This window comes from Oryza brachyantha, chromosome 6 (genome assembly GCF_000231095.2).
Source record: "Oryza brachyantha chromosome 6, ObraRS2, whole genome shotgun sequence".
In the NCBI taxonomy this organism is placed as follows: Eukaryota; Viridiplantae; Streptophyta; class Magnoliopsida; order Poales; family Poaceae; genus Oryza; species Oryza brachyantha.
Genome location: NC_023168.2, coordinates 7508035 through 7533960, shown reverse-complemented (window position 1 = coordinate 7533960; position 25926 = coordinate 7508035). Strand labels below are relative to the sequence as shown.

The window sequence follows — 25926 nt, the reverse complement described above, 5'->3', positions numbered from 1 at the left end:
CAATAGAAGGTTCTCAATGTCGTTGGTACATGGGATTACATATTGTTTGACGAAGCACACAAGATTAACAGATCTACTACCAAATTGTTTGCATCCATTTTATGGATTGGTTTCTCACCGTCATCACTGGGATTCCTATTTAGAATAGTTTGGAGATAAATTTACTAAATACCGGTAAATTTTTTGTCTATATTTCTAAAGCGATGAATTGAACTTATGCAGTAGCTCTACACACTTCTTGATTCCTGTTCCCCAAACTCGTTTGGTAGTCTCGAAGAGTTTGAACAAAAATACTTGGCTTCTATATTTGATGGGAATTATAAGTAATTCACAAATGAACTTGCTCATTCATCATATGCTGACAGTGTAAGTTCTATTCTGGACTTTTTATTTTTTTTGTTTTTGTTTTGATTTTGTTTAACTTTCTTTCTTGTAATTTTTTAGTGATAAAATTCATTTTACAACAACTTCGAGATTTGTTAAAAACTTATATGCTAAGACGGATGAAGGATGAACTATCTTTACCAGAGAAAGTTGAACTCACAGTCTGGTTAGAATTAACTCCATACCAGTTATACATCTTTGTGATGACACCGCCTTTAGTATTTTTTGGATTTTTTATCTGTGCCTCTTATTTTGGTTGTGATGCAGAAATCACTATATACGACACTGCTGAGAAATAACAGAATCAATGGAAAGGAAAAGGGTATATTTTGGTTGCTACCATGGTACACATCATCTCCAAATATTCTTAGTTAATTGCATATGATAGAACCATATTAAGTTTGTTTTTATTTTTTCTCTGGTTCTATGGTTCTATGCTTGTTTCCTTTTCGCTTCTTTTCTTCTAAAACATTCAGCAGAATTGTATGTCATTTCATTAATAAGGAAAAAAAAGTTTGTTAGAGTACAGATTGTACTAGCTTTACAACTCCTAAACATTTTTGACACATGACATGTTCGATATTTGTTTTAAAAGGCTCAGTTGTTTTTAACATGTACATGATTCTGATGAAAGACACAGCTAATACAATATTTAATACTTTTCACCTTCTGTGTTTTCTCTAAAAGCTACTGGAAAAAATATGTAATCATACACACAAACTGATAATGAGAAATGAAGGATTAAAGAAAAGAAAAGATGACCACAAATTTTTGAAGCGCTTGTTTGATAGATTAGAGAAAGTTGTCCTAAGAATTTTCACAAATGACAACGAGTTCTATTTTTCGTGTAAAATAGAATTAATCTTAAAGTTATTGGTATGTTTTTATGTGAAAGATTTTTATGTTTTGACATGCTCACTACTAATATATCTATGCTAACGCTACGGTGACATAATATGTTTAATAATACATTATAAAATAATAGCACTTAAGATATCATTTTTAAATATAAAGTGCTTAATTATAAAATATAATTTAGCACGAGTAACTCGCAAAGTAGTATATAAATGATTATTAACAAGTAATACGAAGAATTACCCAAGTGTGATAATAAAAAATATGATGGTTGTAGTCTTATTTCCCACTAAACAATACATGTCATAAGATGCCAGAATTATTTATAATATACTATAGTCATCGGATTTATAACAAATGTCACTTACTTATTCATAACGTATTATAATCAGCAGATTTATAACAAATGTAACAGAAGTGACCACTGGTTTCACATAGCTCTATCTTTTCTAAACATTAAGTAAATTTAATATTTAAAATAATATTAAGAAATTAATAATTAAAAATTTATTGACACTATATAGGATGGTAACGTTTTGTGAATTCTTATGACTATAATAACTTATGACTATAATAACTAGGATTACGTGAGTGACATGAGCCATAATACATGTGGTTTTCTCATGTTTACTTTATTATTTAATAAAATAGTCAAATATTATATTATCACCTTATATGTTCACCTATATTTTATATATTTATATTCTAATTTTAAAATGGGTTGATTTTTATTTCGAAGAAAAATATAAGTCTAAACCTAACAAATAAATAAAAAATATTTTATCAAAATTTTTAGTTAAACATATTTACCAGATCAAACTCCTCTTTGCACCATTGGCTACGGAGTAAACTCAAACAAATAACCAAAAGACAATACATGATATGATGATAAAACATATAATAAGACCAATTTAAATTTACACAAAAAAAAATCTATATGGAGTGTTGTTGTATTGGTAGCAATTACAAAGCCACATGCATAAAATGATATCACAATTTGTATATGTAAAAACCATCTAATTTGTCTGTGACGGGCTCTTGGGATCGGCCATTGTATTTGTAGGATCTGTACTAGTACCAGGATTCACGTGAACGGGAGCGAGGAGCACAGGTTTAGCCTTTCCGTTTCATTTCAGGTCACAGCAACAAACATCTCATGCACCAGGTTCAAACTACTTACTGAACGCACGGTTTAAACTAGGAACTGAAACACCTGTTAAGAGCAGCAGAGCTATAATCTGCATCTGCTGAATAACATGTTCAAGATGACAGGACCCACGTGGAAAACATCAACTCAGGAGTACGGGCTAGAACACACGGACCAATTTACACCGGATGCCCACCATGCTAATGACTCACTAGTGGTCCTTGGCTTGTCAGCCACAATGTATCACCCACCACCACCTCATTTCTCGGTTTACTTCATTTTTTCAAAAAAATTATCTGTACAGGGATGCAAGAATGCTAATGTTGCCCAAACGTACAGCAGCAACTGAGAGCACGCTATAGAAAGAAGATGGTATCACTTGTAGGTCAGCAGCACCGAGTTGATTACATGCATGATCAAACGGATGTTGGTCGCTTCCGAGGGGCTGATCGTTGGCAGTGACCGTTGGTGGTTCAGAACGCCATAGACCTGCTCAAATATTGGCCTCACATGCACCGTGATCATAGGATCTGTTGGACTGATCGCCACGGCAACTGCCGTCATCCACTCAAGCTTTCTGGGCGTGTCATTGACAATGTCACATGCTAGCTGCTGGAAAAGAGCCAGAAGGACCCCTTGGTTGAGAGGAATGGGATTCATTCTGCATAACTCGTGCAGATCAACCTGGCAGAGAGGATTTAAGAATATCAACCATCCACAGCAGGTTCGAATATGGTAATGAAAAAGCTCAGACAACAAAGCAAACTAGCATGAAACACATACAGGACACGCTAAGAATGACTTGCATATCAGCGCAAGTATAGACATCACTTGGTTTCTTCAATCACAGGATGAAATTGGAATAGCTCAATAACCATAGTTGAGATTATAATACCTGAGAACAGAGCCAAGATACTATGGAGACGTCACTTCTTTGAAGAGCCATTGTAAATGCTTCATCAAATTTGTGCTCAGATATCAGTCTGCTTAGCTCCTTGACAGGATCCAATGGAGCATCAACCTGAAATCAAAACAGCTGTTACTCTTGAAAGCCAAATGTAAGATATTCCATTATTTATGATACATCTGAGTAAGAGCAAGATGCAAGATTAATGACCATCTATTCAATCATAATACATACAGACCAGCAAAGATAGATGCACTGAATACATGGAAACCATAGTACCTCAGGGAGATTAGCCACTGGTCCATTACTAGGCTGCAAAACACTTGTATTATGTGATAATGAAGCCCCTGATGAAACTAGTGCCAAAAGCTTGCGCTGGCCATCAAGCAACTCTGATGCAAGGCCCTGGTTTATCGATGATGCTGAAGCGATTGTTTCCTGATATAATTTAAATGAGGTCAGAAGCATTCAAATAAACATCATAAGACAAAACGAGTTCTGGTACAAGCGACATTGGCATGTTCCTTCGACTTCCTGTCAACTCTAGCATTCTATGCAATAAATGGACGATAAAGGAGCTAGCAAACTTACCCTAAGAGTTTGTGCTAGTGGAGTATGTGCTGTTGCAACCTGCTGCCAGATAGCAGCACCATGCTCGGACATGCCCTTCTGGAATGCACCATCAACTTGCTCGAACATTGTCTTGCAAGACTGTTCAAATGCTGGAATAATTGTTGACTCAAAGCTAGACCGCAAAGCATCCTGAAGGGATCAAATCAAAACCAATCAGTTGCTTGAATACGCACTACATAGAAGTATTTTTTTCCTGAGGCAATCAATCCTGCATCATATAAATTATAACAAACCATAGATGTCTAAATAAAACTTAGATACAACTTGAGTTTCTTGGTGCTTGATGAACTAGTTAGTGAGGTATAATGGTGTTTGGACTATACTGAATTTCAAGTCCATGATAGATTGTCATGAGTGCATGACATTATGTGACATAACTTGGTCAAACAATACACGCAAGCACAACACTATCTTTTGGTTGAAAAATATAATCTTCCCAACCAAAGTAGCAAACACCTGAATGCAATTCCATCCTACACAGTCCAATGCATAGATGGGTTTCTTCCAACAATGAAGCAACCCTCAATATTTGACACAAAAGAAAATAAAACTATGAAGAAATAAATTCATTTCATGAACTAAAGATAAAGTGGGAGATCATAATATCATATGCCTATCTGGAATCAACAACTTAACTGTTGATAATATTAAAAGACTACATGCACTAAGCATGCATACCTGAAGTGCCTGCTTGGCAGATGTATGAAACTGTGTTTGGATCTGCCTAGCCACTGTAGCTTCAAGTTTTGTACTCAGTGATTTATCTAGTTGATTCACGACCTTGTCACCGAGAACTTTCTGAAAAAGGAAGTGCAATGAGAGAGCCGTCAAGGAAAACAAAACTTGGTAACATCAAGAGAAACAATAGCTACAACCTGGAGTGAATCAGAAACAGCAGAAGATAGTGATTTCTCAATGATAGGAGTTGTTGTCCGTGCAACAGCAGGTCCAACAGAAGATATTTCTTTCTTTAGTGACTTCTCCAACATAGCAGGAATATCCTTGTTTACAGAAGTTGTGATTAGAGTAGCGATTTGCTGCATACGCTCTCTTTCAGCCTTTTCATGCTTTGCATTTTCCTCCTGGAAACGGGCCCACATGGCATCAATGTTTGCCTTAATGGACTTTTCCATGTTACGACCTAATGATGTCTCGATCCTTTTGCCTTCCTTTGCAATAGGAGCATGTACAATTGTGCTCAGCTGCTTTTGCAGGTCATTATGCATGGCCATTAGCTGAAACATGTAGAAGTAGAGTTAATAAATGGAAATTTAACTCATTCATGCAAAAAGTTAGCCATATGAAGGAAAATATTGTCTCCCTTCGACACACTGGTTTCTAGAGCAAGAGCAATATGATGTAACAAATTAACAAGAGAACTAAAAATATAGAAAGATTATCAAGAGTCCAATATGATGGGTGATTTGATTTATGCTATTTACATTCAAGAACAGCATCATATCACTCTCACAACTATTCTAAATGCTGTTTCAACACCATTGTCCAATTATTCTTTTATATAAATAGCCATTGCTTAGGAAATGGTGTTCACTACACAATAGCTTACGACATAACCTGATGATTACAAAATCACATTAATATACACGGCATGCATGAAACAAACTAGTTTATTCTAAAAGATGTTTCGATACCATTGTCCAATTATTCTTTGAAGTGACCAATGGTTAGGAATGGTGCCACTACACAAAATAGGTTATGGCATAATGTGATGAGCACACAAATCACATTAAAATGCATGACATGCATGAAACTAGTATATTCTCTTTGGTCCAAACCAGAGGCAAGTTGGCAAGTTTTATATGCTACTGATACCAGCTGCTCTCTCTTCTCTAGTGATTCAAACCAAAGACAAGTCAGAACAAATTTATATGCCAATGGCCACTAATTAGTCTTCCTCTCATTTGATCCAAAACAAAGAGAAGTGAAACAAACTTCAATGGTAAAATCAAAGCCAAATGCTGTACTTCGTAGACTAGTGCAACAAGCATGGATAGATTGAACAACACTGTTCATGTGTGAAAGATGGAAATGAAATATGATTGACCAAACTTTAATTTATCTACTACATACATCTGTTTTTTTAATTTGACACCATTGACTTTTAGATTTACATTTGGCCATTTATCTTATTCAAGATTGTTGTGCACATATGTAAAATTATAAAAGTATTGTCAACAGTAAAACAAAATAACTAATAATTATGTAAGTTTTTTTGAATAAATGGTCAAGCATAGATCTAAAAGTCAACAGTGTCCAATAAAAAAAATCAGAGGTAGTACAATTTATTTTTAAAATTGGAAGGGTAGTTATCAAGACAAACAATTCAGAAGCTAACTAGCTAAGAGACGTTGCCTAACAATATTTTGCTGTAAATGAATCTGCTACAGCAAACAAGATTCAATACAAAGACATGAGTCAGAATATGTTATCACCTGTTGCAGTGTTTCTTGAATACCAACTTGTGGAACAGAACCAATAGGAGGGTTTATGTTGCTTAGAGGTTCATGAGAGGAATCAGTAGAGTTGAAAGTGCTCGTAGGAGATAACTGCCCAGGAGGATGAAGAACTTTTTCCTCTCTGGTAACTGAGGTTAACTGCAAGTTCCTAGAAGCATAACTATCACTAGTTTTCTCTGGAGCTTCACTTACAGTGTTTTCATCCCCAGCACCAGACGGATGTTTCAAAAGCGCGGATACTGATCCATCAGCATTCCGAGACTGTGAATCTTCCAAACTGTATTTGTCAGTTGTTACCAGGCGTTCACTGATTGTGTTTACAGTTTGTTCTGAGTTCTTGGGAGGTCTCTGCCTTTTCTCATGAACAATTTGAGTCTCCTTGACAGCCTCAAGTTCAACACTTTGCTCTGATTTTCTCCCATCCACATGCTTATCACCCACTTCAACATTTTGAGAGCTGCCAGTAGCAGCCGTTTCTGGAGATGAATGGACACCTGACATAATTTCAGATGGAGTTATCAAGTGTGTAGTATTTCCTCCAAGTTTAAACATAGGACGAGGATCTGAGGTTTTTGTACCATCACCCTGGCTTCCTCTTGGCTCTTCCTTTCCGAGACTATCCTTCCTACCAAATGAACCCTGCCCACTTGTACCATCAGAATCCATTCTTTTCTTACTTGAATAATCAAGAGACGACGGGTCCACATCACGATCCCCAAGAGATGGACCTCTTGAAGGACCTTTTCTTAAGGCACCTTCTTCTAAATATCCAAGGTCAATGCTTGATGGAGGAGTTGAGGATTGAACTTGTGAAGGGACATTAGCTTCTGCACAAGCAAATAGAGGAGATGAGATATTAATGTCAAACTTAACAGCATCTTAATGAATGAAGCGTCTGGATGTGAAGTTTTAAGTGCATTACCTAGGGCCTGATTATTGCTTGCTGGTTTGGTTGGACCAACAACAGAGGAATCAATCAGACTAGTATCCGTGGATGACTCTACTACAGTTACTTCTGGAGGTCTCTCATAAACATGAGAAATTGCTGGATCTCTACCAAACCCAGTATTATCAGCTGTAGGAGGCAAACAAAGAGATAATTCCAATCCATACTGCTGGATAGCCATTGTCTGGACACAATAGACTTGAACTATTTGTTCAGTATCTCTTTGGCTTTCATGTGTTCCGGTCAAACTTAAAATAGGCATTGCAACTGTAAAATCAGCTATGTAGTCCAATCTGGTGGAAGCAGGATCTGGGCCATATTCAACATGCACAGCATAAATAGCATTCTTTTTGGCATTTGCAAGCAAAATAAGGCTAGCTTGTGGCAACACTGCTACTTGGTTGAAAAATGCTTCCTCAAACCTATGTTCCAGAGAACTCACAAGCTCCAGTGTTTGAGTGCACCTCCATGTCTCAGTCTCACTTGGCAACAACCAACCTTCATCATTAGTGGAAGCCCAAATTTTTACTTCTCGATTGAGAGGACCCTGCAATAGTTTCACAGAAGATAATTTGAAGTAATTTGATTGAAGAGATGTATTATTTTTGCCTGGTCTGTAAGAAAGGAATCCGGTGACTATCATAACAAAACAACAATAATGAACCAGGGGACATTCTCCCTTCTCTGTGTGATATGAGACCTAATGATGGATACACCCAACACCCACCCACCATGACAATAGCATAATCATCATTTTGTAAATTAGCAAAGCAAGAGCTTTTAATTATGATTAGGAATTATGCTCCTTTCTAAATTGTTCACCTCCATTTTTGCAGGCACTACTGCAATACCTAATTTTACAAATAAAGGTACAAATGAGAGTTTTTAATACTTAAACATTGATGACTAATATAAAAGCAGAACATGTTATGATCATTCACCATTTATCAGAACAGAAAGTGTAAATGAATAAACAGATGTGTTTGCTGATAGTGCTTGCAAGCAGTTATTTAAAAGACCACTTCTGAAAACATTATAGGAATCGAATAAGCTCACAATTGAGAAAGGTGCCAGAAGATAAAAAAATAATCAAACAAATATAATGAAAATATCAAAATATTACAAGAGTTCATACTGCTGTGATGAGATTTATATGCTGGGGATGCTCAGGTGCCGTAAGGAAGGAGACAGAGTAAACAGCTTGACCATCATGCGGTTTAAGAACAGACAGAGGCACCGATTTGCGATCATCCCAGATCTTTACCTATCAGAAAAAGAAAGTACATATTATAAAATGCAACTAAAAAAGCTGAACAGTGTTCGTTCGGTACAACAAGAACAATGTAAAGTATCTCCGAAACCCCCTCCCATCAAATGAAAAAAACGATACCAGAACCTGAGAATTATGCATTGGTGCATCAGGACAGCAAAAACTATTAGACCGAGTAACATAGCATTAACATCATGCATTGGTTGCTGATAAATTTTGTGATATGAGAGCACCCTTAACCATATAGATTACTTGGTCAATGTGGATATACAAGGTGTCATGTGGCAGTTTATAATATTTTCAAAGCTAACAAAAGTGGAAACAAGAATGTCTGAATTTACATGTGAATGAGAGAGAAGGGTATTCAGAAAGTTTTCATACTTGGATCTTCAGTTATTGCCTTATTGCAGACCATTTATTTACTTTCTTGCCTATCAAGAAGCATAAGTTCTAACAAAAGGGAAAATACAGTGCAAAGTTACATACCATGCCATCTTTTGATGCAGAAGCAAGACGGGTAGTCATCCATTGAGATAGGGACAAATCTGTAATATCTCCATCATGTTTACCAACCAAGTGAACACCATCGACCAGCTTGTCAAGCACGCATTTAAGAGGCTCTTCTCTACTGAAGTCTGTTCCTCTTCCCACTTTTGTTATATCTATTTTTAAGACACAATTACCAATTCCAACGAACAGAATCTCCTGCAGGACAAAATGTACACAAATCAGTAACATATAAAAGACAGTCAAGACACTGAATGTGGCATTGGTGATGTAGAGGCTCTACTTGCTTATGAGAGTGCCAGCATATCCTTGGATGGTAAGTTTCAGCATCTCCTACAATCTGGATGGCAATCTCAATCTTTCCTGTGATTTGTGGTTTATTTTGCTCATCAGGTCCCTCATCAATCTTCCATACATAGATCCGCCCATCTACACTTGCACTGCAGAGTAATCAAACAAGTTATTAGTCATATATAGATGTATATATATATATATATATATATATATATATATATATATAGAGAGAGAGAGAGAGAGAGAGAGAGAGGGAGAGAGATTGTGCCTGTAATCAAATGCTGCCCTCAACATACCTTGCTAACCGATGGACATCTTCCGCAAAAAAAGCCATGTCCGTAACCCTCTACAGCAAACACAAACAAGAACTCAAAACATAAAAACAGAAATGGGCTTCAATGCTAACTAAAATCAAGAGTATCAATTAAGTAATAAAAATGCCAAATGCCAAACTACTATAGTACCAAAACATCAGTTTTATCACATAGGTGCAAATTTATACATAAACCTTTAAAATATGGCAACTGGTGAAAAAAAAAAACCACCACGTCAGGATATGGAAGGAAAATTAATTCCAGCGCACTGCAAACGTGGTGGCTAGGTATTAACATTCAGGATCTAGTTGTGTGAAAATTCAAGCTTCAGTTTGAAATTCTGCTACATACAGTAACCATATCAACCAATTTGATAATGTAGCATTCCATATTCAGAGTTGCACCCAGCACTACTAAAGGTAAATTCATCAGCCTAGAATAGAACAGACAGCTCCATAGTAAAAAATTATAGATAGAAACATAAAGGTGGCACATGCTCCTAAAGAGCAAAGAAGATCATATCAAACACACGCCCTTATCTATACATATAGTAATAATGCTTGCGCAGGTCATCCCTAAAAAGGAAATCCATAGTACTTCCAAGACAGTAGCACAACTGGATGATCCAAAAACTTCTGCACTAAACAATAGCAAACGCTCCTAAGTGTGGAATATCTATAGCATTCATCCACTCATTACCTGTGTATGCCCGCGGAGGAGTGAGCGGAGCGCAGTGTTGATGTTGAGCACGCGAATGTTGCCGAGCTTGAGGCCGTACACAATGTAGGTCCGGTTCACGGCGATCTGCCGGCCAAGCACCAGGCCCGGGTCCGACGTGTACTTGGTGATGGGCGTCACCTCCAGCTGAGGCGGCTGCGCCTCGCCGGGCAGCCTTGAGTCCACGTCGTGCACGGCACGGTCCCCTGGGCCCAGGAGCCTCCCCCTCGGCATCTTGCTGCTCGGCATCCTCGCCGGCGGCGCCGACGGCATCGCTGGGAGCGGCGCGGGTGGCGCGGAGAACTCCGACGGCGGCGGCATCGACACCGCGGACTCGAGGTGGGTGGGCGCGGTGTTGCCGAGCAGCTGCATGAGCCGCGCGCCCGGGTTGGGGCCGGGTGGGTTCGTGCTCGGACCAGGGCCAGGGCCAGGGTTCGGCGGCGCGGGGCTCGGCCCCGCGAAGGCGGAGACGGGCGGGAGGTGGGGGTCGTTGGGGTAGTGGAGGTAGGGCCCCCGGTGGAACGGCGGGGTGGCCGGCGGGTAGGAGTAGGGGCCGGACGTCATCGGCGGGACGGGGGCGGCGCCCGGGAAGATGCCGGCGGGGGTCGGGGCGGCGGTGGGTTGGTTAGGGTTCGGGGGCGTGGGCTGCTTGAAGAGCCTGTTGAGCTCCGGGAAGGGCTGGTTGGGGATGGGGTTAGGGTTCCCCGACGGCGACGCCATGCGCGAGGTGGAGATCTGGAGGAGCGGAGGGGAGGGGAGGGAGAGTGGGGGCGGAGGTGGAGGTGGAGGAAGGCGAGACAGAGAGTGCGCAGAGAGAGAGCGAGCGGAGGAAGAGGAAGAGAAGGGCTCTGCAATTTTGCGGTCTGATCCCTGGACTTCTCCGGTCTGACTAGTAGGATTGGGATTGAGGTTAGGCTCTCTTTAGAGCAATTTTAACTCCTTAAATCGAAATTTAGTCATTTATTTTAGTTTTGAGACAACTCAAATTTTTGAGAGCATCTCTGAGAGACTGTCTATCACCCCTTTCCAAATCCTAGCAAGGGGACGATGATAAAGGGGTCCTCACCTACATGGAACCCACGGATAGCAATTGTGCCAGTAGGAAATGAGTTGTCAGATTTAATCATTGATGACTCAAGTTTAGCCATTCAAATGGCATGGCAAGTCAGATGGTCACTCTCTTGGAGGACACTTTTTGTGCAAAGTTGTAAAATTTAAGTATGGCAAGTAAGATGGTCATTCTCTTGGAGATGTTTTTAGTTCTCAAAAAATTTTACCCAAAAAACATCACATCGAATCTTTGGATATCTAAATGTAGCATTAAATATAGATGAAACCAAAAACTAATTGCGCAGTTATAAGAAAAATCGGAAGACGAATCTTTTGAGCCTAATTAGTCCATGATTAGCCATAGGTGATATAGTAGCACACATGTGCTAATAACGGATTAATTAGGCTTAAAAGATTTATCTCGTGGTTTCTAGGCGAGCTATGAAATTTGTTTTTTCATTTGTGTCCGAAAACCCCTTCCGACATCTCGTCCAATGTTCAATGTGACTAGCAAAATATTTCATTTTATCGTCTAAACGCAACCTTAATCCAAAAATGAACTAGACGGTAGTAAACGCAATCTACGTACGAGGGACGGCCAACCTTAGGGCGCGCATGGTGCACCTACGCGGCTTGTCACGTAGGAGTCATGGCATCATCTCGGATAGAACAAGTGGTCTACGAAGCCGTTCGTATCTTGCAAAGAGTACCAGATCCTCGAGTTGAAGTCGGGCATCGAGCCGCGAGCCGCACTGCATGTCGAGAAGCCTCGCCAAGTAACTTTGTCTGGACGGGAGAGAAATCTCATCCCCAATCCACCCTTGTGCTCGCGCCATTTTCCACGCTCCATGTTTCTATGCCATACGCATGCCGCCTCCTGCGCAATCTCCCTACTAAGGTTGTGCGTGGACTCCACTCCAGCGCGACGAAGACGCCGCTCGCACACAGCAGTCACCACCACCGTCGATTGGACAACAACAGGGAGAACCCCCTCCCCCCACTAGAGACACCGGATTCCACCTGCGTACTGCCGCTAGAGGTAATTCATTCATCTGATTTGATTCAGTATCCGACTGATTTGAGTTAGTAGATGAACTTTAGGTTTTTTCCCTCTAATTCCTTGGTCCCCTTTTGATGTTCTTAAAGACGGAGCCGTATAGTGCAGGTGATTTCAACCGCTTCATCCACGATTTGGAAGGGTCACCAAGCTTCATGCACTCCTCCACTCAACCCCGCCATTTTCCCCGCCGCATACGGCGTTCCCATTCGCATGTTCCTCATTTCCGTTGTTTTGTACCCAGTCAAAAGCACCGCAAGTAGTGGTGCAAGGGGTAACAGAGCAAAGTAACGACGGTGGTACATCCAGTGGCGGTAGTACTTTTGGGGTGGACGCACACGCCATGTGGTGGCAATGCGCCAAGGGCGGCGAAGATGCTAGAAGCATAATGTATTACACTCACGAAAAGGATTTAAGGCTAGTAAGAATGTTTCTCACCTTTAGTTCTATATTTTTTATGCATGTATTCAATCCTCGGTCGGATGGCATGAAAGACTATAGATTTATTTGTTGTGTTATTTTATACTAGAATGATTACGTGGTTGGCGTTGCTCTTATGCAGTCATATTTGTAGAATTTGGCATGGTTGAATAACCCATTGGGTTAATAATTTTGACAGAGCAAGCAGTGATGGGATTGGATTAGGGTGATTTGTTTTTGCGGTCAATGGCATGTGTTTTTTCATGACAAGTCATGGGTCAACCAGATAGATTATATTCATGGTAGCAGTACAATATTACAAGCAGCTTATACATCGTGATTGAGTTATCATTAGTACTGCTTATGATATTTTTCTCTTGCTCCATGGTTCTTTAACTGCAGGTGAGTGCCTGGTTAAATAATTCCACGGATCCAATTTAGGGCAATGTAAGGAAAGGTGAAACCTACTAGACTAAGGCGGCTGAAACTTACAATTCCACTACCTTGGATGAGAGGAAGTGTGAGATGCATCACCTAAAGGGTAACTGGCACAAGACTACTAACAAGGTGTCTTTTTTCAATGGATGTTACATTCAGTTCCGTGATTCATATGCAGGCAGAAGGAGCAACGACCAACTGATGGATTAGACATTGGAGTTGTATCGTAGTCACCAAGGTGAGCCATTCACCTATCAACTTGGTGGAAGGTTATGGTGGACACGCCGAAGTGGAATGTGCATGTATCATGTGGCGGTCAAGGTCCAAGAAAGCGCACTCCTGATCTGAATATGAATTCCGAACTCATAGAACATTCTATCAGGATCAAACGGGCTAAGAAAGGGAAGGCTTTGGGGGAGGTTCCTTCGGAGGTATGGGAGCAATTGAAGACGCTTGTGGATGCGTGTGAGTCACAAAAGGAAGGGATGGAGCACATGAAATAATGTCAGCGAAAGATGGCTGAGTAGCGGGTAGAAGCCGCCACCTTGCACTTGAAGGTTGCTCAGGAGAAGGAGGCAAAATTAGTTTAGCACAAAAAAAATACAAGTTGCCTGAGAAGTTTACCGACTTGCTACAGATTGACACCTCCAAGATGGAAGTGTGGGCCAAGGATGCACATGTACGAGTTGTTACCAACCTCTCAGATCAAATTTGGGGCGGTGTGGCAGTGCCGACGCCGTGTGGTGTAGTGGTAAGATTGCTGCCTGAGTAGGCATTTTTTTTGTTTTGCCTTGTCCTTACTACAACTACGATGCTGACCACTTTCTTGTGTAGCCTGCAGGAAAAAATATTTTTTGAGGTGATCCATATTGGTTGATCAACTGCCCCGAGAAAGATGGACCGATACTTTTTGAGCTGATCCATCACTACAACCGGCAACCGCAGCCGTCCCCTCACCAGCGCAGGTCGCCGCTCGCCGGCCGAAACCCTCTCCCCAGACGCTGGCTGCTACGTGTGCGTGAGAGTTGAGACAGAGTGAGAGAGTGAGATATAGAGGAGGAAGGGGATGACTGAGGGGCAGTATAGTCCATTTATAATTAAAATTTATTTTTTTATTTTATTTACCCTAAATCCTAACGGCATATTCCAACGAGGGTCAGATGACTACTTTATGTTTGAAAAGGAGGGTCAAATCTTCAAAATTGAAAAAGGAGGGTAAGTTCCGTAGTTCGACTTCAAAGTAGAGTCAGATATGCAATTGTCCCTAAGATCTTACTCCTATAGTCATATATGATAGGATTGGAATTTGTTTTAAGATAAAATTCATGTTTGAAAACAGTACATTTCTATCGTCCATGCAATGAAATATGACATCTAAATTTTATTTTATACATCATCAAATGGTATATGCTGAGATAATTAGAATCCACAATTATTAAGGTAGGATAGTGTTTCTATTATATCATCGACTATGAATGCACAGTTAATATGCGGATAGTTTTGTTGATATGTAGTTTTAGATTGAGTTGTTTCCATGTTAACTTTTTTTTATGTTTTTTTGCATAGTGTGTTAGCGAGGTACGAAACAATACGACAAATTTTTTCATGCAAAAGATTCCAAGGACAGTGCCCTACCATTATGCACTCACGCCCCTCCTATCACCCTTGCATGCATCACTTTATACCAATTATTGTCATGAAATTGCCAATACAAACTCACATACTTTGTTGACACATGTGCTTGTTGATCAACATGCACTCGTAAGAGAAAAGGAGCTAAACATGGTTGCATGTTATGAGAAAATTCCTAACATTACAAATCAGAAAATACTCTCCAAAAAATTATGTAGTAGAATATTAACACAGTGTATAATATGGCAATCCTTTGAAATCATGAAAAATTGACTATATGTCACTTACCCAAAAAAACCATGCCGCTTAGTGGATTAGCACAATGCCAAAGACAATCTCAGTAGCATAATTTGTGATGCATAATCAATGCTCCTTTAAAATCTATTTGTGGTCATTGTATTGGGAGTTACTCCCTCCAGTTTTAATATGGCATTTATTAATCAAAAATTGGACCAAACTCATATAAAACAAATGGACCGAGTGCATATCAATTATAGAATTTATTCTTATGAGCACCTAAACTTCCCTTTCAAACAATTTGCATGTGGTATTGTCATCTAAAACTGAACAAGCTACCACATCTTAATCATGTTTATTTTTCTATTATGTATTCTTCTCGGATTTCTACCTTCTGAAAAAGTGGTTTGTGGTTTTTGCACTGGAAGTTTTATAACTACATCTAATTATAAATCTCTAAAGAAGAACATGGGTCACAAATGTATTCAAATTTATCGTAAAAATAAATACTAGATGCTCAAGTAGGTTGATGTGCCGGAGTAGCCGGTTCTCTAAATTTTGGTTGCCACCTTAAACAACAAAAAATAAAAAGGAACCACCGGACCTTAATTTTCTTTAATAATTGTTTAGCATATGAGTCAATATATGCCAAGTTAAAAGAGTACCTTGAATCCTACTGACTGCATACGGGTGACATCATCACTTTGTCAAGAAAAGAAAAGAAAAGGCTAGCACTCATTCTTCATACAATCTCAATGTCACCTTCAAGTACATTAGTTTGACAATGACATTCAAATTGAAGCTAATGCTACTTATCACCATTCCATTCATAGCATGACACATACCATCGTGAAGATATCAAAACAAGTGCCCTCACCTTCATGGCATCCCAGCGCATATCGATTAACGATGCAACCCTGGTTTCCATAGTTTTATTTAATAGCATCCTTGTAATTTTCCCTTTCATTTATCCGAAGAAAACACAAAAATAGTTTATTATCTATTAAAAAATTATGGGTAAAATTTTTATATATATGTCCACATCGATTAAAAACAAATGTTGTAAATAAACTAGATCGAAAATCGTAAAGTCAACTTTAGATTAAAATTTAAATATTAAAATTTGGCTTATAAGTATAAGCAGAAGAAAAACGATTGGAACCATCTAGAAGTAGTATGTATTCAGCTGACTACAGCGAAAGTTTTTCCAACATTAATATTGTAAATGAAAACAACATCCTCATTAGCCATCTCAGATTAGTTAGTAATTCAGCATGCAACAAAGTTTACATGGTGCACATGTCAACAAGAAGTTTCCTAAGTGTTCTGGCTCTTCTAGTTTGTATTCATGAAAAACGTGAGTTACATTTTTAATCCCCTGAAAGTGTCGTCCTTTATAAAACCTTAGGTCTAACTTTGAACTTTTTTTAGTAAATTGCCCACGGTAATTATCACTAATTTCTCAATTCCTAATGGGATCCTTATTGTCAACTAGCTAGCTGTCCAAATATGCCGATTTAGAAAAATGCCATTATAATTCAATTATTTGTAAGCATACCATTACAATTATCCTTCTATTAGAGATATGTCATTTTGTATGCTTTAAAGCCTATTGGACCCACATGGCAGACCAACGAATTTCCATCTCACCTAAAATGTCCTTCTTCTTTCTGATCACTGACTCTACGCTAGATGTCTCGCTGCAATAGCTTGGCATGGCGAGAGAGGAGGCCCTCATGGAGTCGAGCCAAGATCTCGCCGCGCCGGCCGCCCTCGTCTCCGCGTCAGCGCCGCGCCGACCCCCTCGTCTCCGCATCGTCGTCCTGCCATCGTCGCGTCGGCCGCCCACTGCCGTTGGCTCCGCCGTCGCAGCGCAAGCCAACTACCTTCTTCCGAGCAGCGCCGGCCACCTGTCGTCCTCATCTCAGCGCTGGCCAGCTGCCCTCTTCGTTGCCGCATCAACTGACTGCCCGCACCATCGACTCTGCTGCCGTTGCGCCACCCACCCGCCGCCCTCGTCTCTGTGTCGGCCAGTCGGCCTCCTCGCTTGCGACGTCCCCAGCCCACCGCCCTCCCGCCTCACCTTCCTTGGCTCCAGCGCGCTCTCCCTCGTCCTCGTTGGGGAATTTTCCCTTGTCAGCAAACTTAGTTCCAAATGATGGGGGCATTTTAGTCCATACGTAAATACAGTATACAAAAAATAAGTAAAATGCCTTGTCGGATGTACAAAGTGGCATAAAAGTAGTTTTAGTCTAATTATAATGGCATGTTTACAAATAGTTAAATTATAATAGTATTTTTCTAAACCAGCATATTTGTAATGGCATGGATCTAATTAACCCTTATTTTTTTTATGAAATATGCCAGCTGCTCCTCTAGCTATTTCTCACATCCTTTTTTTAATTTTGTAAACTGGTAATAGCAACTGGGTATTATAATTCTCTTTTAAGGTTTGAAGAGTTACACGTAGATAGGACTGAAGTTCCACCAGATTCAGCTAGAATTTTATGAGTAGTAAATTGGGTCGAGTTTTGTAAAACATTAGACAACATCAACACATCTGACCAACAAACAGAAAATGCACAACAAAGGCAACAGTGATGACGAAGTGGATCTTCATAAATAGGCAGCATCGTCTCTAGTTAATACAGTACCATGTAGAAGTACTAGAGATTGGAAAATCAGTTGCCTAAAAAAAATGAAAATCAGCCTTGTCTTTTCGCTTAGAATAAGTATAAGCAAAACAACATATCAACACTTAAAAATAATTTGTGGATAAAACCTTCAAATACGCATGTTCTTATCGTTCTAAAAGCAAATGTTGTAAAATAAACTATAATTTTAAAAAGCCTAAAATCAACTCTTAAATTCAAATTTGACTTGTGTTTACATGATATTGCCAAAACAATAAGGCTGAATATATGTATCACGCCAATGTGATCATGAAAGAACATGCAACCTTTTGTGTTACTCAAAAGGAAAAGACCACTACCTAGTGATTTAGATATTATTATAACCAAGCCCCTAACGCATTAACCAACCTAAAACCAACAGAAACCCAAGTTTGCATTATGATTTGATAACAACAAGAACACTAGAGTTGCATGAGATTATGGGGGCGAAATGCTCAAAAGATAACAATGGATGATGGCAACATTAGGGATGGAGACGAAATCAATCCCTGAAAGCATGCAAACTATTTAGGACAGCAGCATTTCTCTACTACTTAAACAGCTCAATCATCCATATTTTCCTCTCCTCTCATGTGTAGCACTTTCATCCCAAGAAAACCAAAAGAACCAACGGATACCCCACGTGCAACGCATCATGTTCACGAGAAAAACAAAACAAATAAACAAATTTTATTTTCTACTCGATCTATGACCTGTTCTCAATGAGCCCATAAAACAATCAATGTCCTGTTGCAAAGCAAAGTAACTTGCTAGTTTAAGAGAAAAAAAAAAGACTTACTGACGTGCCAAACAAATGCAGTTTATTGTCTCTAATTAGTACAGGCGGTTTTAACAACATAAATAGTCGCAGCAGAAGCAGGTACCGACACTTAGTTAAAACAGGAAACCATTCTGAGCACATAAGAGAGCAATATAGTAACAAATGAGTAGAGTTGCTTCAGTGAAAACGGGGGAGAAAATAGCGAGGAAGCTCACATTCTTGTGACGCATGAATTCACCGATACAAGCTGCAAAACCAGCAGCCAATGACTAACATTGGAGACAGCATTTGACAACTGGAAGTATCGAGCTGCTCACAGACGACATCTAGTGAAAATTTATCACATTCATTTCGAGTCAAAATACATTTTTCTGGAGGATCCAAAATGGTCGTACACCTACTCCATGTTTATCATGGCCCACAAAAACGTGAACATCACATAGCCCACAATCTGCCATCCAAAGTGGTGGTAGTGAACTTTAGCTGGATTGCAAATTAGACATGAACTAGGGCTTCTGGTCTCTGTTGTTAGCTTATGTTTGTGGGTCAGATGATTTTTCATTGGCATCAACTGTTTCTACAGTAACTGCAGCATCTGAGCTAGCATCAGGCTTAACATTTGAAATCTGATCGGGCTTGTCCTCCTGCATCTCAACATCATAGCTACTCGATGGCTCCTCAGCCTCTGCATCAGCCATCTCTGCATCACCATCACCTCCTACATTTCCATTTGGCACTGCTGCAGGATGTTCGAGCAGCCTTTCAGGTTCTACATCAACAGCGCTGGTGTTCTCTGTAGTTGCTGTACCTTCTAAATTTGACACGTCAGCAGTTGGGTATGGGTCAGTGCACTTGGTTATTGTGGATGTGACCAGGAGATTCTGAAAACAAGAAAGCTTGCAATTGGTAACGAACAGCTATTGAAAAATTAAATTCAATGAGAGTTTGATGAAAACACATGTACTCAAGATAATGTGCACTGAAGGAAAACAAAAACTGATTTGATCATGATCAGTCTTTCTTATAACAGATTCGAACTCCAAGATTAACTTCAGTAAGCCATGTGATGCTGTCCAGGTAAAACTCAATATAGTCTAAAAATATATTATTTTGAGCAAAAATATTGTAATTTGCTTTCAAGATTAAAACATCAACTAAATCTTTCAAAAAGACATGCATGCATTGTCACTACGTTGCATCTATCGGTTATCATACACACAGATAGGTTAAGCTATCCACTAAGAAAAATCTATATAACTTGAGCATTCTCGTAATAGAAAAGGTTATTTTTATATACATAAATGGGGTGGAGATACCCCATAAAAAACATCATACAATGTAATTAACTAAATGATGCAGAGTAATGTGGTAGTTATATTCTCAGTTAGTGACAGATCTAATGGAAATCTGATGGAGATTACAAGTCCAACATTAAAAAAGAAAATTTATGCACCCACGAATACTCCTCAGTTTCTTTTAATGGTAACTTCATAAGAGCGAACAGAGAGACAAAGAAGTATCCACAAGGCCTATTTGAGTTGGGTGGTGAGTTGTAACCTATTTACATTATTTTCAACATTCAAGGTGTAGTTCAGAAGGTGGAGATAGATGGGCTCCAGATCAACAAATTAAATTCATACACTGCACTGCAACATAGCAAAGGAAACAGATAAGATATATTCTGTACAAGAAAAGCTCAGCGAACAAACCTTCTCCAAGGCCAAAGCAAGCTTTGACAATTTTGTATATGTTCCTTTTGGATCCAACAAAATCTGTCAATAGAAAACTAACGTAAGTTTGTGCATCGGAAGCAATACGAGTCCCAGACAGATAATCAAACAACAGAGCCCTCTTTCGAATAACTGCATCACCAACATTGGACCTCTGAAGATAAACTTTGAAATAAATTGAGGAAAAATTACAACCTCACAAAGCCTTTGCAATGTAAATGGAGGACCTTCTTCAAACCTCAACAGTGCTGCAAACATTTTTTTTTAATAAAAATCAGTGATTTGTGAATGCTCCATAAAATATTAAAATGTAGGTCAGGCATGATTGCTGGTGATCTGTAGACAAAAAATAATAAAGGTATAGAGTCTTGTATGACCAGCAGTAAAGAACAATTTTCAATGTACTAGTAAAACACATTATGGAATACCAAGAATAAATTCAAAATCCACCAGATACTGTTCCATTTCAACCATGCTAGAAGTAAACGAACAAAAACAATGTAATATGCTATTGCACATCAGAAGTAGAAAAACTATTAATCATGTACAATGAAAAAATAATTTGCGCCAGGTTACTTAAGACAGCCAAAAATTGCAATGTAGTTCACATTCAGTGCTATAAAATTGTCTATTTCCAGTTCTTGATGGTTACAATAAGCTGATAATGCACAAAACCTACGACGGATCAATGTATCATTAAAAACCACAATGAATATAAACTAGCATTTAATGAGAGAAGAAATGTGAGCATTTAATAAATTAAACATTCATAAAAGTACCATCATTGAGCTGGTTGACAAGCTCAGAGTATGTTGCCCCAGAGAAAGAGTTCTGTTGTTGCCCATCCTCTTGGTTCACCATTTGACCCTCAGAATATTCAGCCAAGACCTTGTTATCAGGAACGATGAAAAATCATTTTAGAAGGTTAAAGTATCGTATTGATTAACCATACTGAGAACAATAATCTACAACCAACATAAACTCTTTTTGCTGGCATACCTCCCCATACCTGCTTCAATTGGAGAGACAACAATCTCTTGAGAAAGCTCCAGTCATGCCTGATAAGTAGAAGTTGGTATCAAGGGAAAAAGAAAATATCACCTCAAGTAATATTAACGGAAAAGAAAATATCACACTACTTTTTTTTCTCTTGATGCTATCAACAAACATTGCTTTAAATATCCAAAGACCTCTGAAAAAGGACCAAGATATCCAAATTCAACCAGGGATGAAACCCAAGGAATAGTAGTCAAGTATAATACCAGAACTTTCCCGTGTCAGCTATTACTTCAATGACTGATCTCATTTCCTCAGGAGTGACATCAACATTGAGCTCTGTAGACCTAGAATGAAATACATTGTGCCAATTTTCAGAAATAAAGCCAGGGGAAAGAGCTGGATTCAATGAAAAGCATGAATTTTCTTAGATTTTCTTAGTTTTTCCAAACCTGTAAGGTTAATAAATTATCTAGCATACTATCAAGTACCGACAGAATTGAAACACAGGATTCAAAAGCTTTGCTGCCACATTAATCTGGAAATTATACAAATATGCTTTCAAGCGAAACAGTTTCATACATGGATTCGAACAAGCACTCTATACAAATATGTTTTCAAGCAAAGCATTCTCATATATAGATCAGAAGAAGCCCTCTATAAAAATATGATTTAAAGTGAAGCATTTTCATACATGGATTCGAACAAACATCAAGTCCAGATGGTTTATCTCAAATTTACGAAATCTCAGCAATATTTAAACAATGTGAAACATTGCAACTATTCCCTCAAACAAAAAGAGAGTGCCACTGTTGAAAGCATGCAGCCAAACTATTTGAAATTTGATCTACAATATGAAGAAAATTTACTGAACAGCATCAAACTGTTAGTCTGTAAGTTATTGCAAAATCAGTAGTCAGAGCATGAATCAGAGCATGAAAGAGGCACCTTTTTTAACCGTACATGTTATCTATTGGATGTGACAGAAGAATAAATTGGTCAGCTTACAGTGAATTAGGAATGTAATCCTAGAGTAAATATGCACTAAAGGTGCTAGTTTGGTAGAGCACAATGTTATTTTAAACAATCCTTCATTCAAATTCCAAATGCAGGGAATATGTTAAAAACATATTAACTAACTCTAAGATTAGAATATTTGGGATACAAGGAATCTAAAAGGTAGAAAATTGGTGCCACTAATAGTGAACACAACAAGGCAACAGTGGCAACACAAACAATATGCAGCATCATCTATCCGATCTTGGTTTGATATGGAAAAGGAAAGGCAGGATTCATGGATGGTGCGGTCTGATAAGTCTAAAATAGACAAGAGGTTCAACAGGAAAAGGATTGGCGCACTTCAGTGCAAACCAGAGATTAGGAGACAAAAGAAGGAAGCGACAAATACTCATCAGCCATCGGATACTGAAAATGCTGCATTTGCCTAAGTAACGGCCAGGGTCGTTCTCATGCTGATGCAATGGTGTACCATGCTTTCTTTTAACCACTCTTTCAGTTCAATTTTCTAGCATTCACCATTCAAGTTTACTGATAGCTGCCTATCTAGCCAGTTATACATCGCGATTTAAAGAACATCGGCACAAATATGCCAAGGTCACACACATCCAGCAGTGGCAAACTTCTTCATAATGCTCTACCAATTCGCATTTAGAGCAGGTACAATAGCAGGCTATAAGCCAGCTATAACCATATTTTAAAGAGATAAGAGGGGAGAGAAAAGAGATGTGGGCTACTAATTTGTCGCCAACTGCACACGGGCTCCAAGACAAAATGTGTGTATGATATATGGGACCATGTATTGATGTTTTATAGCTAACTATTATATACATTGGCTATTAGATTGACTATAGATGAATTAGAGCTAATAGTTGGCTATACTATTGAACTCTCGCTAAAAATAATTGAAAGCTGGGTCTACAGATCCATCAACAACCGCGTAATTTGCATCACTCACTCATGCTTCCCGTCCTCGGGGGCTGCATCCTCGATATGCTGATCCGCGTCGACAGACCCAGCTTCGGGCGCCACCGCGGGCACCACCGAATCCTCCCCGGCCGCGTCCTCGACAGCGCGCTCCGGCGCCACAACGGGCGCCGCCGGATTCTCCACCGCCGGCCCCTCCATTGATATATATATACTCCTTCGAGTACCTGCAGGGGGTAAGGATAGGAACAGCTGTTAGCGGGGCCGTGCAAGGAGGAGGTAGGTGGGGTGGTGGCTAGGGTTTCTAGCAGCCCCGGGGGCGAGAGCGAGCAGGAAGGGCGCCGCACGATTTAGGGTTACGGGGCGGCGTCGCCGGCGGCTGTGGTAGACAGCGGATTTGTGTGGCGCGGCGGAGGCGTGAGCTCACCTGGGGCCTTGTCGCCGGGCCGCTTGGCGGCGGCGGAGGACGGCGGTGAAGGCGCGCGGCGTCGGGGAACGAGGGAACAACACTGACGAGAGTGAGAGGAGAGAGAGGGGGAACAGTTGCAAAGGATTGCCGAGTGTTTAATGCATGTGAAGAGTATCCCGTCCTTCCAATAGAATGACTATCATATCATCTATTTTTAGATGTCATCCATATTAGAAGAGAGAATTTTTATTTTTAGACGATCTTTCTTCATCCTCTAAAGAGATAGAGGATGTCACATATGAATCTAATGGAGTACAAAGATATATGAAGAATGAAACTAGTTTAGATGACCATCCAAATAAAGATATAAATGACCAAATTTAGATAAGCTGTTGGGGGATGCTCTAAACACCCCAACACTTCACCTATCTCGTCCTCCATCCTAAAAATAGAGAATAAGAGGTAAAGATTGAACTCCAATAGAATGTTCATCATATCCTCTATTTTTAGAGGTTATCTATATTTAGAGAGAAAGTCTATATTTATATGTTTTCTTAATCCTCCAAATAAATAGAGAGGATGTCATATATGGATGATTTGCTGGAGTATAAAGAGATATAAATGATGAAATTATTTTACATGATCTCCAAATAAAGATATGGATGAACAAATTTAGATGATTTGTTGGGATGCTCTAAGTGCATCCTAGCAGCTAATCTAAATTTGGTCATTCATATAATCATAAAACAGTTTCATCATTTATATCTTTTTATACTCTAGCAGATCATCTATTATGACATTCTCCATATCTCTTTAAAGAATAAAGTGAGAACATCCAAATATAGAGTTTCTCTCCCCTAATATGGATGACATCCAAAAATAGTTGATTAGATGGATGTTCTGCCGGAGCTCAATTTTTACTCTTTATTCTCTATTTCTAGTCTTTATTCTCTATTTCTAGGATAGATGATAAGATGGATGTGTTGATGGGATGCTCTAATCCATCTCATACTTTCAGAGGACAGAGGGTAAAAAAATGTTCAGGTGTTCATGCAAACAATTCTCAATTTTAGTCATCATCCATATATCCATCCAAACAATTCTCCATTTTACTCATCATCCAGACTTTAATTTAGAGTTTCTTTCTCTTTGCTTCAAATGGAAATGCAAGAATATTTTTCTGAGTAATATATGATTAAGGAGAAATACATAATTGATAGATGTCAATAAAATATAGTTGAGTGTGATATGGAAGATGTACTCGGGTTTTTTGTTTGTGCTAGTAACCGGTGAGGAAAACTTTGCGTGGATTAATATATGTTTAATTTAGTTATAAAAACTTGATATTTTATAGTAATTTTTCAAGCAATTTTCTATAGTATTTTTTTTAAAAAATACATCATTTAGTAGTTTGAGAAACGTACATATGAAAAACGAGACAATATAAGTTGAGAAGAGGGGGTAAAGAAGTGGCCGTAATATAGATGATTTGTTGAAGTACAAACAAATTTAGATCGCAACGTAAGGAATTAAGAAAATTATAAAATTTGTTTATATTGTTACTGTATCGTTAGCTAGAGAAACAATTAAGGGCAACCACAATGTGACATAAGAATGAGCCATAAGCTCTTATAGCTAGCAATATATATTGTGAACTTTCGTTAGAAGACAACGATGACAAAAAGTAACTTTAAGCTTAAAGCTTGACCTTAAGGAATAAAATAATAAAGTAAACACATATACATGACTACTAGTTTATTTGTTAATGATAAAAGTTGGGTTTCATATATAGATGTGTGACCCATGTTAATATATTTTTTGTTTTAACTATTGTGCCAATAACCATAGTGTATGGTGGGGACCTACCTTATTACCAAGAACATAAACATCGCTGATGCACTGACGCTATGTTTATTTTAGCCGTTTGTTTTGGCTGATTAGCCGGATGCAAAATGAAAAAAAGTGATTATTATATAGCTAATAGTTAATTATTAAAAACTTGAAAACATAATTACTTTATTTTTCTTAAAATAACATGGTACATAATATTTTAACACGAAACGTGACGTCCAGTACTAACGAAAAACAAGAAATAGCTAAGCCCAAAAG

General features: G+C 38.9%; 2 protein-coding genes across 3 annotated transcripts; both read right to left on the bottom strand.

The window, feature by feature from the left end:
* Positions 1-2408: 2408 nt before the first annotated feature.
* Positions 2409-11229, bottom strand: LOC102702385 (enhancer of mRNA-decapping protein 4-like). 2 transcript variants are annotated; one of them, XM_006655961.2, is made up of 14 exons: positions 10434-11229; positions 9717-9766; positions 9410-9566; positions 9106-9324; positions 8485-8613; positions 7326-7896; positions 6982-7230; positions 6380-6897; positions 4802-5161; positions 4605-4724; positions 3885-4055; positions 3573-3731; positions 3282-3407; positions 2409-3070 (listed from the first exon to the last, which is right to left on the bottom strand). In XM_006655961.2, the coding sequence occupies exons 1-14, from the start codon at positions 11169-11171 to the stop codon at positions 2762-2764; spliced, it is 3876 nt and encodes a 1291-aa protein (XP_006656024.2). In that variant the 5' UTR covers positions 11172-11229; the 3' UTR covers positions 2409-2761. The 2 variants fall into 2 exon arrangements, with proteins under 2 accessions (XP_006656024.2, XP_040380782.1); XM_040524848.1 differs by having other exon boundaries at positions 6380-7230.
* A 7701-nt stretch (positions 11230-18930) lies between these two features.
* LOC102702666 (serine/threonine-protein phosphatase 4 regulatory subunit 2) lies at positions 18931-23942 on the bottom strand. Its single transcript, XM_006655962.3, has 8 exons — positions 23836-23942; positions 23440-23635; positions 21731-21811; positions 21478-21526; positions 21248-21356; positions 20664-20716; positions 20448-20510; positions 18931-19619 (listed from the first exon to the last, which is right to left on the bottom strand). Exons 2-8 carry the CDS (start codon positions 23607-23609, stop codon positions 19272-19274), a joined length of 873 nt encoding a protein of 290 aa, XP_006656025.1. The 5' UTR covers positions 23610-23635; positions 23836-23942; the 3' UTR covers positions 18931-19271.
* Between the last annotated feature and the right edge of the window lie 1984 nt (positions 23943-25926).